The sequence below is a fragment of the Amblyraja radiata genome, chromosome 26 (assembly GCF_010909765.2).
Source record: "Amblyraja radiata isolate CabotCenter1 chromosome 26, sAmbRad1.1.pri, whole genome shotgun sequence".
NCBI classification, from domain to species: Eukaryota; Metazoa; Chordata; class Chondrichthyes; order Rajiformes; family Rajidae; genus Amblyraja; species Amblyraja radiata.
The window spans coordinates 31,977,130-31,999,900 of record NC_045981.1 but is presented as its reverse complement, the minus strand read 5'-3'; the positions used below and the strand labels follow the sequence as shown (position 1 = coordinate 31,999,900).

The following is a 22,771-nucleotide window of genomic DNA, read 5'->3' as shown; positions in this document are numbered from 1 at the left end:
CATGTTGGCATCTGTTGAACTTTCTTCTGTGAATAGTGGAAATAATTATGCTAGAATAGTCAGGTGTCATAATAAAGTCACCATGACATGAAAACATCATGTCAACCTTTCTCTATAATTACACTTCAGATTAAACCTCACATTAATGATTCTCATTTAAAGGATGCTCGTGTATAAAATGTGCAGGAATCGGCCCTGGCTTGTCCAATAATTGTGGAACAAAAACCACAGTTCAAAGATTTAATTCTCTTAACTTCTGAACTGCAGGAGATTCTAAGTAAAATGTTGCAACGTTGTACATTACAAGGAAGTATTTAATAGCATCCATGCATAGAGTAATCTCCGATTAATAAACATAACCAACTACTAATAGGATGTAATGGAGACACCAATATCTGATTACAAATAAGTGTGTTGGAAGGAACTGTCAATGCTGGTTTACACCAAAGATAGACACAAAATGCTGGTGTAACTCAACGGTCAGGCAGCATCTCTGGAGAAAAGGAATAGGTGATGCTAGGTCGAGACCCTTCTTCAGACTGAGAGCCAGGAGAAAGGGAAACTAAAGGTATGAAAAGATACAGAACAAATCAGAGCCGAAACCGATAACCAAGAAAAGGTGGAGCCCACAATGGTCTATTGTTGACTGTGGAAGAGGTGATAATGAAGGGATACATACAGTGACACTAGCAGGAATATAAACATAGAACATCATTACGGACATTGGATGTTTCTCTGGAACAGTTAAGTTTCAATGCTAAGAAATTATAATCAGCACTGTGGATGTTTTCCCATCACTCTGCGTGTTCTTGTGTTTGGTTGATTGTATTTGTGTATAATATTATCTGATTTGATTGAATAGCATGCAAACAAAAGCTTTTCACTGTACCTATAACATAACACCACTTATGTACATATATGTTTATAATATGCAAGCACTATGCACGCAACAATAATCAACCTAAACATAATAGCTGTACAGCACAGGAACAGGCCCTTCTGCCCACAGTTTCCATGCCAAACATTATGCCAAGGGAAACTAATATGATCTGCCTGCACATGAACAGTAACCCTTCTTTCAACAGTTATCCAATGCTTTCTGCAAAATGTCACACCTGTGTACCATAAAGCCAAACAAATCGTTAAACTAAGCCAATATATCTCATCTTTTGATGAAAGCCTGAAAGTAGCAAGCCTAGCACAAATTTTAATCATGACGTGGGAATGGAAGGAAAAGTCAATAAAATATACCCAGGAAATAATATCTTCATGAAGCATTAAATGTGCTCCTATGGAAAATGATAATTTCTGTATATTTTGACTGAGATTGATGAGGGTATGCTTAAATAAAACATCAGAATTTAAGTTTGGAAGGCAGATATATTTGAAAACATTAGCAGAACGTAACACCAGCAGCAAAAAAAAATTCTTGTAAATGAATTGTTGATTCTCCAGGGAGGGGGAAATGATTACACTGTTATTTAGTTGTCAGCGACAACTAAATCTGTCTTGGACAATCTGTCTTGCGTTTATTATTAATAACTGCAGCAAGACAAAATTGATTCAAAGTATAAACTCATCTGACAAAATAATGGGGCTGATGCTTACTGCTGCTACTTGTAATAAATTATGTACAAACTTTTCAAGCTGCTTGTGCTGGACATAGCGATCAAAGGAACAGAGGAACAAGGGACTGCAGATGCTGGTTTACAAAAATGACACAAAGTGCTGGAGTAACTCTGCGAGTCAAGCAGCATCTCTGCAAATAGGTGACGTTTCAGGTTGGGACCCCTCCTCCTGAGGAGATTTCATAGTGGAGCAGTCAAAATATTGAAACAAGGAAGTGTTGGTGCTGGTTTACAAAAAAGGACACAAAGTCACCATGACATGAAAACATCATGTCAACCTTTCTCTATAATTACACTTCAGATTAAACCTCACATTAATGATTCTCATTTAAAGGATGCTCGTGTATAAAATGTGCAGGAATCGGCCCTGGCTTGTCCAATAATTGTGGAACAAAAACCACAGTTCAAAGATTTAATTCTCTTAACTGCTGAACTGCAGGAGATTCTAAGTAAAATGTTGCAACGTTGTACATTACAAGGAAGTATTTAATAGCATCCATGCATAGAGTAATCTCCGATTAATAAACATAACCAACTACTAATAGGATGTAATGGAGACACCAATATCTGATTACAAATAAGTGTGTTGGAAGGAACTGTCAATGCTGGTTTACACCAAAGATAGACACAAAATGCTGGTGTAACTCAACGGTCAGGCAGCATCTCTGGAGAAAAGGAATAGGTGATGCTAGATCGAGACCCTTCTTCAGACTGAGAGTCAGGAGAAAGGGAAACTAGAGGTATGAAAATGTACAGAGCCGAAACCGATAACCAAGAAAAGGTGGAGCCCACAATGGTCCATTGTTAACTGTGGAAGAGGTGATAATGAAGGGATACATACAGTGACACTAGCAGGAATATAAACATAGAACAAAAAAGGACACAAACATCTCTGGAGAACATCGATAGGTGACATTTCAGGTTGGGACTCTTCGTCAGACTCATTAGCACAGTTGCTGACTGACCTGCCGAATGTCTTCAGTATTTTCTGCATTTGTTTCTGATTTCCCGCATCTGCAGTTTTTTAATGCAAAGATTACAGCTTTGTGAGAAATATCTCTTTGATTCAACTAAAAAACAAATAATGCCAGATATGAACTGAGAGCCAATCAAAGGGGCTGTCCCACTGCAGCGACCTAATTGGCGAGTTTAGAAGAGTTTAGGAGAGTTTGAAAAAATGTCATGTTGAAGACCTCCTTCGACTACGTAGAAGACCTCCTTCAACTGATGAAGACTAGCTACGACTAGCTTCGGGAAAATTGGACACCGAATAGTGGAGAGTGAAGCCGACCTCCTTCGATCTCCTTCCACCTCCCTTCGACTATGTTGAAGACTATCTACGACTACCTTTGATTACCTTCGACTACCCTCGATTACCTATGAATAACATGCCGACCTACTACGACCTACTTCGAATAAACCTACGAGTAAAAAAAGTATCGATTTTTTCCATAGCGACCTTTTTTCTCGTGGGAATTTTTCAACATGTTGAAAAATACGCCGCGACCTAGCTGAGGCCTCGAGTAAGTGGGAACTACTCTCCAGCATGAAGGAGAGTTACAAAGACCTCGTGTCGACCATGCTGCGAGTATGAGTCGAGGGCAAACTCGTCTGAACTCGTGGATTAGGACACCGTAGTGGGACAGCCCCTTCAATCATCTTGTAGTATCATGCAGTCATACAGCACAGAAAAATAGGTGGCCCGATTTGCCCATGCCAACTAAGCTGCCCCATCTACATTATTTTCATCTTCCCATATTTGGCCCACATCCCTCTAAATCTTTTCTGACCATGTAGCTGCCCAAATGTTTTTTAAGTGTTATTATAGTATCCGCCTCAACTACCTCCCTTAGCAGCTCATTCCATGTACCCACCACCGTCTGTGTGAAGAAGTTGTCCTTCAAATTCCTATTAAATCTTTTGCCTCTCACCTTAACCTATGTCCCCTGATTCTTAATTCCCCCGATAAGATTCACCTCTACGAGATCACCCCTCATCATCTTGCTCTCTAAGGAACAATATCCTAGCCTGCCCAACCCTCTCCCGATAGCTTGGGCCATCTTCTAAACTGTTCTGTTGTTCTGTTTTCAATAATTGTAAAGTTCTGTGGATCTGTATTTTAACACAAAGTGTGCAATTTGTCTTTTGTCAGCTCATAGTCCGGACAACTCATTCATGGGTTTTGTTGCTGAGATACTGAATGATACTGAAAAGGAAGCCATTCAATCAAGCAAGATCAACAACATGGCGGTCGTCTATGGAAAAGATCCTAACATGTGGAAGGTGGGAAGAATTTATTATTATTATTTTATGTGCGTTGCTCCCATGTGTAAACCACAAGATTTCCACCGATGGGAGAGTCTAGGACTAGGGGACATAGCCTCAGAATAAAGGTCGCACCATTAGAAAGGAGATGAGGAGGAATTTCTTTAGTCAAAAGGTAGTGAACCTGTGGAATTCATTGCCACAGATGGATGTGGAGGCCAAATCAATGGTCACTTTTAACGCAAAGATTGACAGATTCTTGATTAGTACGGGTGTCAAGGGGTATGGGGAGAAAGCAGGAAATGGGGTTGAGAGGGAAAGATAGTTCAGCCATGATTGAATGACCGAGTAGACGCAATGGGCTGAATGGTCTACTTGTGACCCTTTGACTAATCATCATGAAGATTCCGATCTCAGATGTTAAGAATAAGAAAAAATAATTGTCAAAGGAAAGCTAAATGGATACAATTCCATAATTTGTAAATAACGGATGCGTCAAGAAATTTACTCTCAGAATTGCTACATTAGGATCTTTTGCATTTTCTTCTTTATAACTTGCATAAGAAACTTGCAGGGTTTTATGGTTCGGAATGGACAAGGTGGGCCGAAGGGTCTATTTCCGTGCTGTGCAGCTCAATAACTCTACACTTGGGTTTGCGTTGCAGATTTTCAGAGTAATTTGTCCAGCTCTACCATGGAAACAAAAATATTCCATTACAAGAGACGTGAAAGAGTATGTTTTGTTTTAGTTATTTGTGCAGAAGTTAGGATAGTGAACACCCATTGCTTTAGGTGCAAACTGAGCTCTAATAAGCCATCGTTGGCTTGTGGGCAAAGTGTTGATTGCCCTGTTGTTGAGGGGAACACACTTGTGCTGTAAATGTCTGACAGACGTGTGGAGATTAGCATCGGTCATGATATGCTGCTGATTTGACACCAGCATTCCCAATTTTAAGCTCAAAGCAACTAGAAGTGCCTTCCATTACTCTTACCATCTCAGCCATTATTTAAATGAATTATCAGCAAACAGCAACTAAACAATGAGTCTCTTGGACATTAGTAGAATTCTTCAAATATCTGACGGAGACACAGGGAACTGCAGATGCTGGTTTACAAAAACAGATGCCAAGAGCTGGAGTAACTCAGCGGGGCAGTATCTCTGGAGGACATGAATAGGTGATGTTTCGTGTCGGGACCCTTCTTCAGATAGATTTGAGGGGGGGGATTGGGTGAAGCTGCAAGAGAGAAAGGGCAGGACAAAGCCTGACAAGTGATGGGTGGATAATAATAATAATAAATGTTATTTATGGGCGCCTTTCAAGAGTCTCAAGGACACCTTACAAAGATTTAGCAGGTAGAGGAAAAACATGTAAGGGGAATGAAATAAATAGTAGAGACATGACTAGCACACAAAGTAAAGACAGAATTCAATTCAAAACACAATATGAGGCAATTAATGCACAGATGAAAAGGGAGGGGAACGTGGGGCCAAGGATAGGCAGAGGTGAAGAGATGGGTCTTGAGGCGGGACTGGAAGATGGTGAGGGACACGGAATTGCGGATCAGTTGGGGGAGGGAGTTCCAGAGCCTGGGAGCTGCCCTGGAGAAGGCTCTGTCCCCAAAACTGCGGAGGTTGGACTTGTGGATGGAGAGGAGACTGTCTGATGTGGATCTGAGGGACCGTGAGGGTTGGTAGGGGGAGAGGAGGTCAGTGAGATATGGGGGGGCCAGATGGTGGAGGGCTTTGTAGGTGAGGATCAGGATTTTGTAGGTGATCCGGTGGGAGATGGGAAGCCAGTGAAGTTGTTTGAGGACTGGAGTGATGTGATGCCAGGATTTGGTGTGGGTGATGTAGGTGAGGGAGGGTTGGTAGATGGTTGGACAAAGGCCAAAGATGAAAAGACAAAAGTTGTGAGATAAGGATAGAAGAGGTATGAATTGTGAAGCCAGAGGAAGGAATATAGGTGGAAAGGGACGGGGAAGGAGAGATATTAGTGTAAATCTAGGTGGGGCATAAGGAAGAGGGGAGAGGAGGGTAGAAAGGTGGCAGTGTTGTTTGTAAAGGGCATGTCCCACTTGGGCGTCATTTGCCCGTCACGCTGGTGACGGGCGAAGATTTTGTGAATCCCAAAATCCTGGGGTGCCGCGCTCGACCGCGCGTCACTGCCTACGCCACCACGCCTCACCAATCGCCATGCGTGCATCATGTGCGCGACACTACGCGCGCATCGTGCGTCGTGACGCGTAAATTATGTCGTGTAAATGACGTGCAAATGACGCCCAAGTGCGACAGGCCCTTGATTAGTTACCTAAAATTGGAGAATTCAATGTTCATACCGTTAGGTTGTAAACTACCCAAGTGGAATCTGATGTGCTGTTCCTCCAGTTTGCATGTGGCCTTACTCTGGCAATGTACAGAAAGGTCAGTCTGGGAATGGGAAGAGGAGTTAAAATGGTTAGCCACCAGGAGATCCAGTGGGCCTTGGCACAAGTGTTGGGCGAAACGGCCACCTAGTCTATGTTTGGTCTTGCCGATATAAAGGAGGCCACATCGACAACACCAAATGCAGTAGATTCACATCAGGTTGGCCCTTGTCCACCCATCTGCAAATCAAACTCACCCCACCCCCCCACCTCTTTTCATCTATTACTTGCCACAATTCGTCCTTTCCCCACTTCTCTTCCAGCTTTCCTCCCCCTCACTCACCCACAATCAGTCTGAGGAAGGTTGGGAACACACTGCTTTATACTTCTGGGTGGGGGGGAATATAGGTGGTGGTGGTAGGGATATAGGTGGTGGTGGTAGGGGGGGGGTGGGGGGGGGGGAATATAGGTGGTGGTGGTAAGGGGGAGGTGGGGGGGGGCGGGAATATAGGTCGTGGTGGTAGGGATATAGGTGGTGGTGGTAGGGGGGAGGTGGGGGGGCGGGAATATAGGTGGTGGTGGCGGGGGGGGGGAATATAGGTAGTGGTGGTTGGGGGAGGTGGGGGGGGGAATATAGGTGGTGGTGGTAGGGGGGAGGTGGGGGGGGGGGAATATAGGTGGTGGTGGCGGGGGGGGGAATATAGGTAGTGGTGGTTGGGGGAGGTGGGGGGGGGGAATATAGGTGGTGGTGGCGGGGGGGGAATATAGGTGGTGGTGGTAGGGGGAGGTGGGGAGAATATAGGTGGTGATGGTAAAGGGGAGGTGGGGGGGGGGAGATATAGGTGGTGGTGGTAGGGGGAGGTGGGGGGGGGAGATATAGGTGGTGGTGGTAGGGGGAGGTGGGGGGGGGGGGCTGTTCTGGGGGTGGAAATAAAGCTGGAAGAGAGGAGAGACAGGACCAAGATTACCTGAAATGTTGCCTCTCGAAGTTCTCTGAAAATGCAGCCTGATATGCTAAGATACTCCACCCCATTGTGTCTGTTCCTGTTAACAGGTATCTGCAGTCCCTTGTGTCAACATGCCATAGATCTATTACTTAACTATTGTAAGCATTTTACTACAGTACATACAAATATAATCCATTGGTGAAATAAGGTCAGAGGCAGTTTGACCTATTCCTGTCCACGTTCTTCTAGTTTATGGCTGTAAGATTTGTTTCATGCAGTAAACTGCAGGTGCCGAATTGTTGTTATCTTGTAGCTGAATCCTTAAAGGCAATCTCTGGAGCCAATAAAGCAAGCCATTGATATACTAGTGGCGACAGCGCATACACTATAATGGGCCGCTGCTTGTAAGGTAAATAATTTATACAACTAACTAGTGGCCTGGCATCGTCTGTCATAATCGAAGCACTGTGGAGCAGCAGTAGAGTTGCTGCCTTACAGCGCCAGAGACCCGGGTTTAATCGTGACCACAGATGCTGTTTATACGTTCTCCCTGTAACTGCGTGGGTTTTATCCAGGTGCTCTGGTTTCCTCACACACACCTGCAGGTTTGTGGGCGAATTAGCTTCTGTACTTCTGGTCCCAAAATGAGCTCTGAAACACAAAGAGATTGCGGCCAGAATAGAGAAGTTGCTCAAGGATGTTCTTGGAGTCTCCTTGGTAAAAAAAAAGTCATGTATCCTCACTGACTCCTTGGAATCTCTGGCTACCCAAACAGAATATAAGGTGCTGTTCCTCCAGTTTGCGTGTGACCTCACTCTGGCAATGGAGGAGGCCCAGGACAGAGAGGTCTATATGGGACCTTTCTGATATTATCAAAACAAGCATTTCAGAGCATTCAAAACAATTCAAAATGAAAATTAAATAATTATGTTAAAAGTGCGTCAAATTCACCCATAATAGTTAAGATGTGTTCATAATTAAAAGCATAGAATAAACAGAGGCATAGAGTCATACACCATGATCTGGGCAGTGTGCAGGTGCTATAGACCTGCACAGGAAGGTAGACACTCCCGGCCCCACATGTCACGGGCAGATGGGGCTCGTCAGCCTGGGAAGGCGGTCCATCTAGGAGAGGGAAAACTCTGATTTAAAACCTCCAATGCCTTGTGGCCATATCCAGTCATGGAAAAGGCTTCAGGAGTAAACCTCAAGAAAATCCGGAGTCGCAGCCCCTAAGGCAGTTTGTCGTTGTCTGCGACGGCACTGGTGCCAGATTGTAATGGCCCTGCTGTTCGTTTGGATCGATCAGCGACGTGGAGAGGGGGGACGTGCGGCATGGGCAACAGCCTGTCCTCCATATGACAACGCCCAGGCTTGCATCGACCAGGATGCATCACCCATGGTCAGTCATGACCAAGGGGGGCCTACTAAAGAGTCATACAGTACGGATACGGGCCCTTTGGCCTAACTTGAGCACACTGATGTCCAAGATGTCCAATCTATGCTAGTCCCACCTGCTCTCATTTGGCCCATCTCCCTATAAACCTTTCCTATCTACACAGCTGGCCTTCTTGTTGTTGGCATCTGTCCATCTACGAGAGATGATGGTGCGGCTTTAACGTTGGCCTGCTTGGAGAGGAGAATGTTTCATCTGTGGTTGCATTTCATACTTGAGCTGACTAGGGTTATCCTTGACAGGCAGACCCTCCCACAGCTTCCACAGGTGAAGCTGTCTCTGGCTGTTGGATTGAGGAGTGTGTTGCTATTACCATTGACCATTTTGTGTCATTGCTGCCTGGCCTCCAGGGTCTCGAAGCACATGCTGCCATGGAGCTTCATACCCGCCTGGAGATCCTTTCTCCACCTCCCCCAGTCCTCAGCAGCCTCTTCCCAGTTGTCAGTGCCAATGTCAAAATTTGTTATATCTTTTAATCGTTTCTTGTAGCAAAGCTTTATGGGCCTGTCCCACTTAAGCGATTTTTCAGGTGACTGCCGGCGACTGTCAAGCTGCCAGTAGTTGCCTGAAAAACCGGCAACTGATACGGCGACTGTCAGAGTGGAACACATACACACAAACACATTGCAGGCGGTGGACAGGGCAAGCGGGGGGAGCGCTGTCTGAAATTCACACAGTGCGAAGCCAAGGTGATACAGACACACACCACGATGAACAGGAAGGTTGGCGCTGTAATTAAGATGACTAAAGCACAGTGTACGGTAAGTCCTTTAAAAGAGGGGGGGGTGAGGGGGAAGAGGGTGGAGAGGGGGGAGAAGGAGGGAGAAGGAGTGGAGACAAGTTTTAAGAAGCCAGAGATACACGGCTGTGAAGTTAGGCGGACATTTAACATTACCGGTCGGTTATCCTTCGTTCTGAAAATTACTGCTTATGTTTTTTTCCCCCCAATGAGCCAATGAAATGAGCACCGGCTACAACCTACAAGAACCTACGACCTCCTGGCGACCCACCTACGGCACGAGAATTCTCGCTACTCTCCATGGTGGCTTCATTCTAGTCGCCGCTAATTTTCCAACATGTTGAAAAATTCGTGGCGACCATAATGCGGCCGTGACTAGTTCCCAGGATGCGGGAACTCCTCACGATCATGAAGCCGACTCCCCGGCAACTACCCGCGAACATGTGCCAACCATGTGGCGACTGCATAGTCTCCTGCAGTCACCTAAAAAGTTGCCTAAGTGGGACAGGCTCATTACTTCCTCTTGGCTTCCATGCACTGGCAACCGCCCTGTATAACACATCTTTCGGGAGGCGTCCATTTTTCATCCTCTGTACATGTCCAAGCCAGCGGAGATGCTTCTACTTCAGGAACACAAGGATGCTAGGAATGTTGCCCAGGGAGAGGCCAGATTTATGGATGATTTTACCAAGAAACCCAGCTTTAGACATAAATGTTTAAGCAGACTCACTGAGTTCTAATCTGAAAATCTGAATCTCACCTTTGTGTGCTCATGTGCAGATGCAATTATAAAGAAATGGAACCATTACATTTTATTGATTGGGCTCTCTGATTATTAAAACATAAATGGCTAAATTTAATCAGTAATTTTTAACGAACTATTGCATTTGGCACCATGTTCTAGGGAAATGATCTATTTCACATAAAACTCTGTCCTTGTACACATTTCTTTTCACAGTAGTTGGATTTTAAACAGTACTTTTTAACATTTCCTACATTATCAGACATAAACAGTCTCTTTAATTCTATTTGCATTCCTCAAGTACATATATAATTACATAACGTACTCTTAAATAGAATTCTAGAAAATTGTAGCTGTCCAAATGTCTTTTAAAAGTTGTTACAGTGTGAGTCCTTCTACCATTTTCCGGTGCCTTTGATGACACAGTCTTGCTATATTTTCTTTTATGCCGGACCAACAGAGGTCACAGCCTTGGGAGGCCAAGATACCGGCCCCTCAAAGTTAGCCGCTATGATAACAGATCTGCCGGCTCTGGCTGTGATGGTGTTCCAGAGCCCCGGCCGCAGGGGGCAAATATAACCCATCGATCGGCGCAGAAGTCCTGATGAGGGTGAGATCGGCCACATCACCCGGACTAGGCTCTACATTTTAGGGGGGATTTTGGGGGTGATTTCAAGTGCACTCTCATAAACTTAACCGGATTAAAGCATGTGCCGGATCACCAGTTGCCGAAAAATCGATGGTGGACCTGTACCAGCCTCAACCACCTCCTCTGACAGCTCGTTCCTTCAACCACCCCCCCCCCCCCCCCCGCCCTCTGTGGATAATATAAAACAATGTAATTCCTCATACATTTTTTTTCCTCACAGCTGTAGAATATCTCTTAAAGGGAATGGATGTGCCCAGCATAGGATCTGAGAGGGAATTCTCCATTGTATGTTAGGGGAACCGGAGGATGTTAGTGCTCCTTCCCCTCACAATGGAGGTTGTCGATAGATTCATAGATGGAATCTCTCAACAAGTTTCAATCTACGATATGGATATACGTGTGGTCCAAAACGTTGTGACACTCTTGAAGGTAAATGTGTATAATTCACCATCGGGTTGCTGGCATTTCCCAATAAGATTCAGATCATTGTGTATCCCTTCCCTAATTCTATTTTATTCATGCTGAGTTTAGTTTAGTTTAGTTTAGTTTAATGTGGAGATACAGCTTGGAAGCAGGCCTTTGGCCCACTGTGCCACGCTGACCAATGATCACCCACATGCTAGTTCTACCCTACAAACTCAGGACAATTTACAGAAGCCAATTAGCCTACAAACTTGTATGACTTTGGCGTGTGGGAGGAAACTGGAGAACACGATGGAAACCCACGCAGTCTCAGGGAGAACGTACAAACTCTGTACAAGCAGCACCCGCAGTCAGGATCGAACCTAGGTCTCCGGTGCTGTAAGGCAGCAACTCTATTGCTGCACCACTGTGTCATCACACACTTTCGGATAATCTAAAAGGCTAGTGAAAGTACATTACGTGATTATATCTGTACTTGAGAAAAGGAAGTGGTATTAGAGAGACTGCTTCTGTTTTGCAGTGTAGAAAGTGCTAAAACTCAAGTTAAAATCCAATTAGTGGAAAAAAAATGTGTTCAGACAAGGCATCATGTGAAATAGATCTCTTTCCTGAAACTTGGTGCCAAGTACAATAGTTTGCTTTAAAATACAAATTAAATTCACCCATTTATGTGATGATAATCTGGTTACCTAATCAATAAAATTAATTGTTCCATTTATTTATAATTGATTCTGCACACGACTACATAAAGATGATATTCAGATGTTCTCATTATAACTCAGCAGGCTTAAACATTTGTGTCTAAAGCTTGATTGATCTCCTGTTTGGCTTAATATGATTCCATCAGAATTTAATAAAGGAAAAAACTAGAATGCCATAATAAATCTAGCTAAGCTATTTTCAGATTCAAGGTAAGCCTTTCAGCTTAAGGGTACGAAAACATGATAATAGTTCACTGAGATTTTTCAACCTGTTCTTTTATTCATATGTGTCTGCATCTTATCTCCATTTACTTGCCACCATTCTGTATTCCTTAGCAACTTTTCAAACTTACACTCCAAAAGTTACTTACACTAACAGAAGAGGGCGCTGCACTGCTAGCAGTCTGTTTTTTCCTCTCTTTATTTTTTATTTTAGTTTGTCAGAACAGTTTGTTTTGGGGTTTCTTTAGTTTTTCTATGTGGGGGAGGGGGGTAGGGTAAGGGGGGAACCGTTTCCCAGTCACTTCCTGGCGAGGATGCAACTATTTCCCCGAGTCACGTCCTCGCCCCCCCCCCCCCCTCGCGGACTACCAACTGGATCGGAGCGGCCTTTCCTACCAGAGACCGGGGACCGGACCAGAGCTTCGGCAGCGGCGATGCGGCACTGGATTCACCGTGGAGCGGGCGATACCTTCCTGGATCGCCGTTTGGAGCTCCTGAGCGTTGGGCCCGCTGCTCCAACATCGCAGAGCTGCGGTTCGTGGAGCTCCCAACGTGGGCGGCGCTGACCTCAACATCGCAGAGTCCCTGGGGTCCTTTGCCGAGGGCCGCCAGTGTGAAACTCTGCCCAGCACGGCCTGGGGACGTTGGGAGCCGCGGACTCCGGTGGGAAGCGGCCAATTCGGAGGTCCAAGCCGCTGGGGATGTCTTCCAGTCCCGACGTCGGAGTTCCAACATCCCAGCGAGCTGGCCTGAGTGGCGAGCCGCCCATAGCAGCGACTGCGGAGGGCTCCAGAGGCCCCGACCACAGGTGAACATCAGGAACATCAGAAGAAGATGACTGACTTTTGTGCCTTCCCTCACAGTGGCAAACTTTTCGATTCTGCAGTGTGGGGATGTTTTATGTTGGACTCTATTGTGTGTTGTGTTCTTTACTGTATGGCTGTATGCAAAAACAAATTTCACACCTCGTCTGACAATAAAGGGCCATCATATCGTATTGTATCGTATTGTAAATGTCCACTACTTTAGTTCTTGATCTCAAATGCATTCTATTTTGTTTGGTTTGGCCCATTTACATTCTTCTTTTCCAGTAACCTCATTGACTGATTTTGTTAAAGTTTTTCTTCCATGGGTACTGACCTTTTACCTTTTAATGTTCTCTCGATACACTCAAAAAAAATCCTTGATTCCTCTCATCTTTTCAAGCTACCAACCATCTCCAACATCCTTTTACCCCTGGAGGTTTGGCCTATCCATTCCCTCCACAGAGGCTTCCTGATCCGTTCAATTCCTCCAGCACTTAATATTGTTAATATTGCCTACTTCCAGAGTGACAAATCAACTGACAACACCCTTGTTCACACATCCCTTCCCACCCAAACCACCTCCTCCTCAGATACTTTCCCCTGCAACTACAAGAGATGTAACAGCTGTCCCTTTACCTCCTCCCTCATCTCCATCCAGGGACCCTAGCAATCTTTCCAGGTGAGATAGAGGTTCACATACACCTCCTCTAACCTCCTCTATGGCATCCAGTGTTCCCCATGTACCCTCCTGTAAACCAGCAAGACCAAGCATAGGTCCACCGAACACTTGGTCCGCCATAGCCTACTGGATCTCTTGGTGCTAACCATTTTACTCCCCTGCTCATTCCCACATGTCCTGGGCCTGCTTGATTGCCAAAGTGAGGCCCCATGCAAATTGGAGGAACAGTACCCCATATTCCACTTGTGTAGTTAACAACCCAATGGTATGAACTTTCAATTCTCTAATTTTAGATAACCGCTAGCAACCCCCCCATTCCCCGCCCCCACACCCCACACAGGCATTTTTCCTACCCCACCCCATTTTTTCATCCCCCATTGAAGCCCTCCCCTGTGCTGCAGTTGACTTGCATCTATTTCTCCCCTCATCTGACGTTCCTTCAATTGGTTTCACTATTTGCAACTCTTCAAACTGTCTGTCTCACACCTCTACTTTAATCTCTGGCCCCTGTTCCAACCATCCACTTATTACCTGCCACACTTTGTCCTGCCTCTCCTCTCTTCCAGCTTCCTCCTCCACCCCCATAAACAAAGCCTCTTCCTGGCTCCATCATCTCATCCATCCCCACAATGATAGATATCATTGAGATACCTACACTTAAGACGTTAAGATTTGGATGAGGGGATTGAAAGCTTTGTGGCCGTGTTTGCGGATGATACGAAAACAGCACCAATGAAAATATGTAGTGCAGAGAAAGTAGGAACTCTGCAGAATGACGACAGGTTGGGAAAGTGGGTAGAGAAGTGGCAGATGGAATCAAGTGTTGCAAAATGTGGAGTCATGCATTTTGGTAGTAGGAATAAAGGTGTAGGCTATATTCTAAATGGAGAGAGAATCCAGAAATCAGAGGTTCAAAGGGGAGTGTTGGTACAGTATTCCCCAAAATGTTAATTTGCAAGTCAAATCGGTAGTAAATAAAGCAAATGCAATGCTAGCATTTATTTAGAGTGGACTAGAATACACAAACAAGGATGTAATGCTGAGGCTCTGGTCAGGCCGCATTTGGAATATTGGGAGCAAATTTGTGCACCATATCTGAGGAAGGATGTGCTGGCCAGGAGGGTCCAGAGGAGGTTTACATGAATGACCCCAGGAATTAGTGGATTAACATATGATGAGCATTTAATGGCATTGGGTTTGTACTCGCTGGAGTTTAGAAGAATGAGTGGGGACCTCATTGAGATGGACAGAATAGTGAAAGGCTTGGATAGAGTAGATGTGGAGAGGATGTGTCCATTAGGAGGAGAGTTTAGGACAAGAGGTCAAAATTAAAGGACATTATTTCAGGAAGGAGATTATGAAGAATTTAGTTAGTCAGATAGTGTGAATCTGTGGAATTCTTTGCCACAGAAGGCTGTGGAGGTCAAGTCAGTGGATATTTTTAAGGCAGAGATAGATAAATTCTTGATAATTATGGGTGTCAGAGGTTATGGTGAGAAGGCAGGAGAATGAGGTTAGAAGGGAGAGATAGATCAGCCTTGATTGAATGGCAGAATAGACTTGATGGGCCAAATGGCCTAATTCTGCTCCTATCACTTATGACCTTATGACACAAGGACCTGCAGATGCCGGAATCTTGTGTAGAGCACAGAATGCTGGGACAACTCAATGGGTCAGGCAGCATCTTTGGACAGGTGACATTTTCAGTCAGGACATTTCTTCAGGCTCATCCTCCAAATGTCGAATTCCTCCAAAGCGGGACATTTGAGCAACCCAGACTACCCTACCCGGTTGTTCTGTTAAAGATTTTTTTCAATTGTCTCCAATTGATAGTTAAAAAAATAAGATAAGCGTGGTTTATGAACTGTCTGCCCAAGTCTGTAAGAAAGTGCAGGGAGTTTTAGATGTGGACCAGTCCACCACACAGACCAGATTCCCCATTATTACCACATTGAGTGAGCCATAGTGTCACAGTAGAGCTGCTGCCTTACAGCGCCAGAGACTCAGGTTTGATTTTGACTCTAGGTGCTGTCTGAACGGAGTTTGCACATTCTCCCTGTGACGGCGTGGGGTTTCTCAGGGTGGGGCTTCCACCCACACATCAAAGACATGCTGGTTTGTAGGTTAATTGGCTTCTGTAAAATTGTCGCTAGTGTGTATGTTAGAATTTGAGTTTGGGTGATCATTGACTCACTGGGCCGAAGGGCCTGATTCCACTGTATCTCTCAACTAAACTAAACTAAACCCCATCTGCGCTTTACGATGCCTCGGATAAACAGCCAACATAATGAGACCTTTCCCGTTTGAGTCATTCCTCCTTCTCCCTTCTTCCATTGGGCAGAAGATGCAGAAGCTTGAAATTGCGCACCACCAGACTCAGAAACAACCTCTGTTAACAGGCTTCTGATCAGTCGTTCCATAAACTAGGGTATGTAAACAATACAAAAACTGCTCACGTCTGCTCAATGTAAAACGTACGTTACTCTGTCTAAGATCATTTGTTTAGATATGTCTATTGATCTATTATTTTCGACCTTTTAGGGAAAGGCAAAGTATCTGGAAGTTATTAACAGATACATGGAGATCCATGGAACAGTTTACTATGAGACGCACTGGCCACCTGAGATGCCTGTTTTTGTCAAAAACCATGGACTGCTGCCTCAACATGAGCTGCAGAGACTTCTAAGAAAAGCAAAGGTATTTACCAGTAACAGCTGTTTATAAATCTCCTTTCTCTGCATCTTATTTCTATCACTGCATAATTGCATTTTTTCTGATAACATCTTAATTCACATAGATTCAAATATGCAATTAGTTTACTTGGTGCATTCAGATTGCATTCCCATTCCTCTTGCTACGAGTATGCGTTTTCTAATTATGAATTCTCAAGCATTAAGAGAGTGAAGTTAGAAGGGTTTTTTTTTAAATAATTTGTGACATTTTTGAGGAAGCTTGGTTTTAGTGAGGAGACTGTAATTGGATTAATCTTCAAAAACCATCCCCTATTTAGAAGTTGTGAAATATGGTCTAAATTAGCTGCTTAAAGATAATCTAGCATTTTGAATGTTGGATCTAAAATGTAACTGTTCTTTGGTCCTGAAGATAAAATCAGAACAGTTTGTTACAATTGAACACAAAGTGCTGGGTAACTCAGTGGGTCAGGCAGCATCACTGAAGTTTGATCATAGTCATTTATGTTCTCAAATGGGACACAATTTCTTTCTGTAGTAATCCATGAGAGTTTATTCTTTACAAAGTGCTTTAGCTCCAATATAACACGAGGAAAGGGAACAGTGTGGAAAGGGAACAAATCGAACTGCATCCTGAGGCCGAGACTATTTATCCAAATGCATGGATTCCTTGCATTAACTAAAGAATGTAATTAAAACCTAACTGATCTAACTGAAAGCAAATCTGCCATTGATACTGGGTCTGATTAACAGGTTACTGATGTTGTTCATTTTTAACAACTTTCTGAAATGATTCAGCAAGCAATATAGTCCAACATGCAATTGGCAATGAACAAAGGATGTTAGATATTCCAGCAAAGTTCACAACCTGGGACCAATTTAAGACAAAAGTTTGCAGATGACCTTTATTTTGGCACAATGTTTAATGTCTTTGGCAAGTGGACACTTCCATTTCACCGCTAGAACTACCAATTGTGCTAATGTTTAGCTTAGTTTAGAGATACAGCATGGAAACAACCTCTTCAGCCCACAGAATCCTCGCCGACTTTCGATCACCCATCAACATTCGTTTTATGTTATTCACTGCCTACACATTAGGGGCAATTTTATAGAAGCCAATTAACCTACAAACCTGCACATCTTTGGGATGTATGGGGAAACCGGAGCACCCAGAGGAAACCCACGTGGTCACAGAGAAAAAGTGCAAACACAGACAGCGCCCAAGGTCAGGATTGAACCATGGTCTCAAACGACGTGTGGTAGTGGCTCTACCATCTGCGCCTCTGTGTCTTTGCCAGATGAACACTTTAATTTCACCCTTGCAGCTACCAATTGTTTTAAATGTCTCTGGGCCACGCACAAATCAATAGAGTGTTTTTTGATTGTAGTCACCATTCAAACTTAAAGAAGCATGGCAACCAATTTCCACACAGCGAGCTCTCACAAACATCCTCAGTGCACCGAGCACTAATTACATAGAACTGAATTTTTCACAGAGTTTTAAGATATAATTTGAAAGCAGTATTATTTTTAATGAACAAAACTCAAAATGCTGGAGAAACTCAGCGAGTCACGCAGCAACTGTGCAGGGAACGGACAGGTGATATTTCGGTTCGGGATCTTTCTTCAGGCTGATTATATTTGTGGCAATGTTTGTAACTTGCACAGAAACGTGAGGCATGGTACAATGTATCATTCTTCTCATTTCCCCAAGAAAAGAGATAAATTAACAAAAATAAATTTAATTTATGTTTAAATTAACATAAATAAATATAAAATGGGAAAAATTCCGAAAATAATAACTTCACTTGATCAAACGGGATCAAGGAGATTACATGGCACTGACCATAAATGTAGGGCCAGATTTACGTATAAGCTAGACAAGCTTAAGCTTAGGGCCTCGAGATCTAGCGGGCCTACTCACCTCGCTGCCACACCGACCATCCGCCCACCAGGACCTCCTACTCTTTGCCCGCTGACCCTGGCCACTCCACCGCCCTCCAGCAGCCCGCAGCCGTCGCCTTACCTGCAGCCTGGACTCAGCACCGGGCCTGAAGTTTCCCACTACCCCGGGTTTGACTGCGCTGGGTCCTAGTGCTAGTCCCCCCTAACCCTGGTAATCTCAGTGGCTCTTCCACTGGGTCTTCCCCATTCCCCTCAAACCATGTGACCCCAGCTCTTCCCCACCCACACTACAGTCATCATACCCCCCTACCCCCGGACAACCCACCACCCCTCCACCAGACATCGCCTCGGCCTCAGTCCACTCACCTGCCTTCCTCCGGCCCCAACCCCCATCACTGCCGTGTGTTCACCATCCCCCCTGACCTCCCCCTCTCAGATACCGAATGATCTGTCCTCAGCAGAGGCCTCACCTTTGTCCCCCTCCATCCCCACCTCAATGAGTTCCGTGCCCGCCGCGGTTTGGAGCTCTTCTTCCGTCGCCTCCGCCTCACACCGTTCTTCCATGCGAAGGAGTCCTCGCCCCCATTGATGATCCCTTTTCCCGTCTCCAACGAACCCCCTCCTCTTGGACCCCCCCCCCTCATGGCCATTGGTACAATGAAATTTGGGGGGTCACCATCCAACGTAGGAATGGGAGAACATTCTCAGCGGCTTGGACTTCCGAATCGGCCACTTGCTCCCGAAGTCCACAGGCTGAGCTGGGTGGAGATTCACGCTGGCGGCCCTCGGCAAAGGGTTCCCAGGGCTCCACAATATTGAAATCAGCACGGCCCGAGGCTGGGAGCTCTGCAAACCACAGCTCCATGATGTTGAAGCAGCAGGCCCAACACTCCAGAGCTTCAAACGACGATCCAGGTAAAGCATCGCTCGCTCCGCGGTGAATCCAATATGTATTTTAAAACCAACTGTTTAATGACTGAAGTCTGAAGAAGGGTTTCGGCCCGAAACGTCGCCTATTTCCTTCGCTCCATAGATGCTGCTGCACCCGCTGAGTTCCTCCAGCAATTTTGTGTACCTTGTTTAATGACAACATACAGCAGGATCTAAAAGTGTCACACTGTCACTGTCGGGTAGTCATGGTCCTCTAGTCGTGCGGGTGGGGGATTGGGAGGGGGGGGGGGGGTCTCACAAGTGAAATAGCTTAGGGCCTCTCTTCATCTAAATCCGGCCCTGCATATATGTAATGTGCCCTTTGTCCCTGTTAGAAGTGATCCAGCTTGTTCTAAAGGACGGCAAGGATTCATAACATTACCAAGGTGAGGGACTCGCTGAAGCTCGGTGCAGCTAACACCAAGGGACTGTGATGGAGGACCACAGCCTAGGGTCCTTCCGCTGCTGGACATTAAGGGGCAGAGTCCAGTGGGCAGACTCAAACAAGGGAAGGGATATCACTCCACATGAGTGGCAAGGGTTTTTTCCGTAAAGTTCGCACACTACTGAGTATGACACTTGAATGCCATTGAGTCAGACAGTACAGAATAACATTTATTTTTGAATTTAAAAGCCACCACCACAATATGGCAAATGCTCACAAATGCATTGATAAAGATCAGCCTAACATTCAGTGTGTGCCTAATCTTCAATAGTGTGTATTCATGTTCCCCGCATCCTCAAAAGCATGCTGAATAGGAATAATCTATCAAAAGAGATGTTTTTCATGTCTTTAATCATTTCTCGATCTCTTATCAGCTCTCATTTGGTCCACATTACTCAGAAGTAAATAGCTGGAAACCTAAAGCCATTAGTCTAATCCTTTCATATTCCCAGTCTCCTTTCTGTGAAAATTCTTTTTTGTCAGTTTCAGTATGGTTAGGTACCCTGTATTTTCTAATCCTTTATATTTGCTCACAGCCCATGCTTCACTTTGCTATAACGCATGCCAGTTTAAATTATTATGAAAATTTGCCCAGAGGTTTCAATTATAGAAAAGCAGATGTGAAGAATCTTATCGGCATAACTCTATTTCTCACTATGGCATGATACCCCTGTGCTGTTTATCCATTGAAGGATCGGTCTGGTTCTTAACATACCATTTGAATTTATTTTTAAAGCAGAAATATTTTTTTCCCTTTGCGTTTGTACAATATTCCAATCCCTGTTTTAAGAGTTGCATACTTTTAACAAAGCCATTTTTTGCATTTATCAAGATGGTGGTGGCCTGGAACATGGTGCCAAGGGTGGTGGTGGAGGCAGATATGATAGTGGCATTTAACAGGCTTTTAGATGGGCACATGGAAGTGCAGGGAATGGAGGGGTATGGATCACATGTAGGCGGAGAAGATTAGTTTGACTTGGTATCATGTTCGGCTTGGAGAATGTTATACACCATGAAAACAGACCAATGGGCTCACCAAGTACACATTGACTATTGATCACCCATTAACACTAGTTCTATGTTATCTCATTTTTTCGTCTACTCCCTATGCACCAGGGGCATTTTATAGATGTCAATTAACTTACAAACCCAACTGTCTTTGGGATGTGAGAGAGAACCGGAGGAAACCAGTCCGGTCACAGGGAGAACATGCAAATTCCTGAAAGTAGCTATAGAAACATAGAAACATAGAAAATAGGTGCAGGAGGAGGCCATTCGGCCCTTTGAGCCAGCACCGCCATTCATTGTGATCATGGCTGATCGTCCCCTATCAATAACCCATGCCTGCCTTCTCCCCATATCCCTTGACTCCACTAGCCCCTAGAGCTATAAAACATGGAGTAAAAATAGAAGCTGCTGGAAATAGCTGAGCTGGTCACTGCTTGATGGGGAGAGAAAAACATAGACCTGAAAGATAAGTCATCAACCTGAATTATTAAGTCCTACATGCTTTAGGATTTTATTTCAGATTCTAGCATGTGCATTATTTTGCTTTTAGCTGTAAAATATTTTCATGATTCTATTTCTTCCCACTGGACTTATAGTGCAATTGCTAATGTAGATGCATGCCAGATTCTAATGGTTGAGTGGAGATACAATGAAATGCAAATGCTGGAATCGTGAACAAAACACAAAGTGTTAGAGTAACTCAGCGGGTCAGGCAGCATCTGTGCAGGGAATGGACAAATGGCATTTCAAGTCGGGACACTTCTCCAGTCTGAAGATGGATCCTGAACTGAAAAGTTGCCTGTCCATTCCCTCCACAGATGCTGCCTGACCTGCTGAGTTATTTCAGGACTTTATGTTCTAACAGTTGGGCTACTTTGCTGCATTTACCATATATGCTTGCTCCAAATATTTAGCCTTTACTTTAGAGTTAAGAGATGGGCAATTGGCCCATCAAATATGTGCTGACTAGCGATCCCCGCACACTAATATTATCCTACACACTAGAGAGAATTTACAATTTTACCAAAGCCAATTAAGCTACAAACCTGCACGTCTTTGTCGTGTGGGAGGAAACTGGAGCACCTGGAGAAAACCCACACGGTGACAGGGAGAACGTTCAAACTCCATACAGAGAGCACCCTGTAGTCAGGATTGAACTTGTGTCTCTGGAACTATAAGGTAGCAACTCTACCGCTATGCCACCCGGATTTTAGCCCTAGCCTGTTTATACTTGTTGATTTGAGTGAAGACTCTGTAGGTGACCAATGAAGAGGAAACTTGGCCAGATTTCATGTTCTTGGTTGCCATTTTATTGAATGCTCTCCCAGTCCCCAACTGTGATATCCAAATTTGGTATTGGTATAGGTTTATATTTGATACATGTACTGCGATACGGTGAAAAGCTTTTCTTTGTGTGGTACCCAATCAAAGTAAGAATTTCATCGTTCCATTTCGGGACATATGACAATAAAACACTCTTGATGTTATGATTCATGAATACAATACAATCCATGCACAAATATAACAGGTAGAGTAAAGAAAAAATTATCGGAGTGCAGAGTATAGTTTTCCAGGAGTGTGGCTTCAAATATTCAGAGAATATAGTCTAATGTCCGCAAATGAGGTAGATCGGAAGACTGGGACTATACACTAGTTTATGTAAGGGCTTTTCAGAAATTGGATAACAGAGAGGAAGCTGTTTCGGAGTCTGGTGAGACATGCTTTTAAGCTTTTATATCTTCTGCCCGCCATGAGCGTGGAGATGCGATTGGGGTGGAAAATGTCCTTGATTGTGTTGGCTGCTTTCCTGAAGCAGAATGATGTTTGCATCATCAGTTGCAAAGGCTAAGGAAAAATCTGAAAGGAATAACAATTACTTTCAGAAAACAATGCCAGGGTGCAGTAAAGAGTTCCTTGCAGATGATTAAACCTTTGAATCATTTATTGAAAGTGAAAAAGCAGAGAAGAAGAAATATTTGAAATAATTGTAATGTTGAATCATTTGCATTCCTTTGTATAAATTGAAAATGCTGCAAGTCTTTTGCACCTGCTCGTATCATGAAACGTTTTAATCAATCCCAAAGAAGATATTTTTTTAATTCATTACTATAGAAGCATCTAACTTTCTTTTGAATCGATATATGAAAATTTAGTGCAGTTGAAATAATAGTC

At 44.3% G+C, this 22,771-nt stretch overlaps 1 protein-coding gene across 3 annotated transcripts in view; it reads left to right on the top strand.

The window, feature by feature from the left end:
* Window positions 1-22,771, top strand: part of mgat5b (alpha-1,6-mannosylglycoprotein 6-beta-N-acetylglucosaminyltransferase B) — a 669,403-nt gene that overhangs the window by 568,426 nt on the left and 78,206 nt on the right. For all 3 annotated transcript variants that reach the window (XM_033044620.1, XM_033044619.1, XM_033044618.1), the window contains 2 exons: window positions 3,781-3,911; window positions 16,163-16,318. In XM_033044620.1, the coding sequence (XP_032900511.1) occupies window positions 3,781-3,911; window positions 16,163-16,318 (287 nt within the window). The remainder of the gene's footprint in view (window positions 1-3,780; window positions 3,912-16,162; window positions 16,319-22,771) is intronic.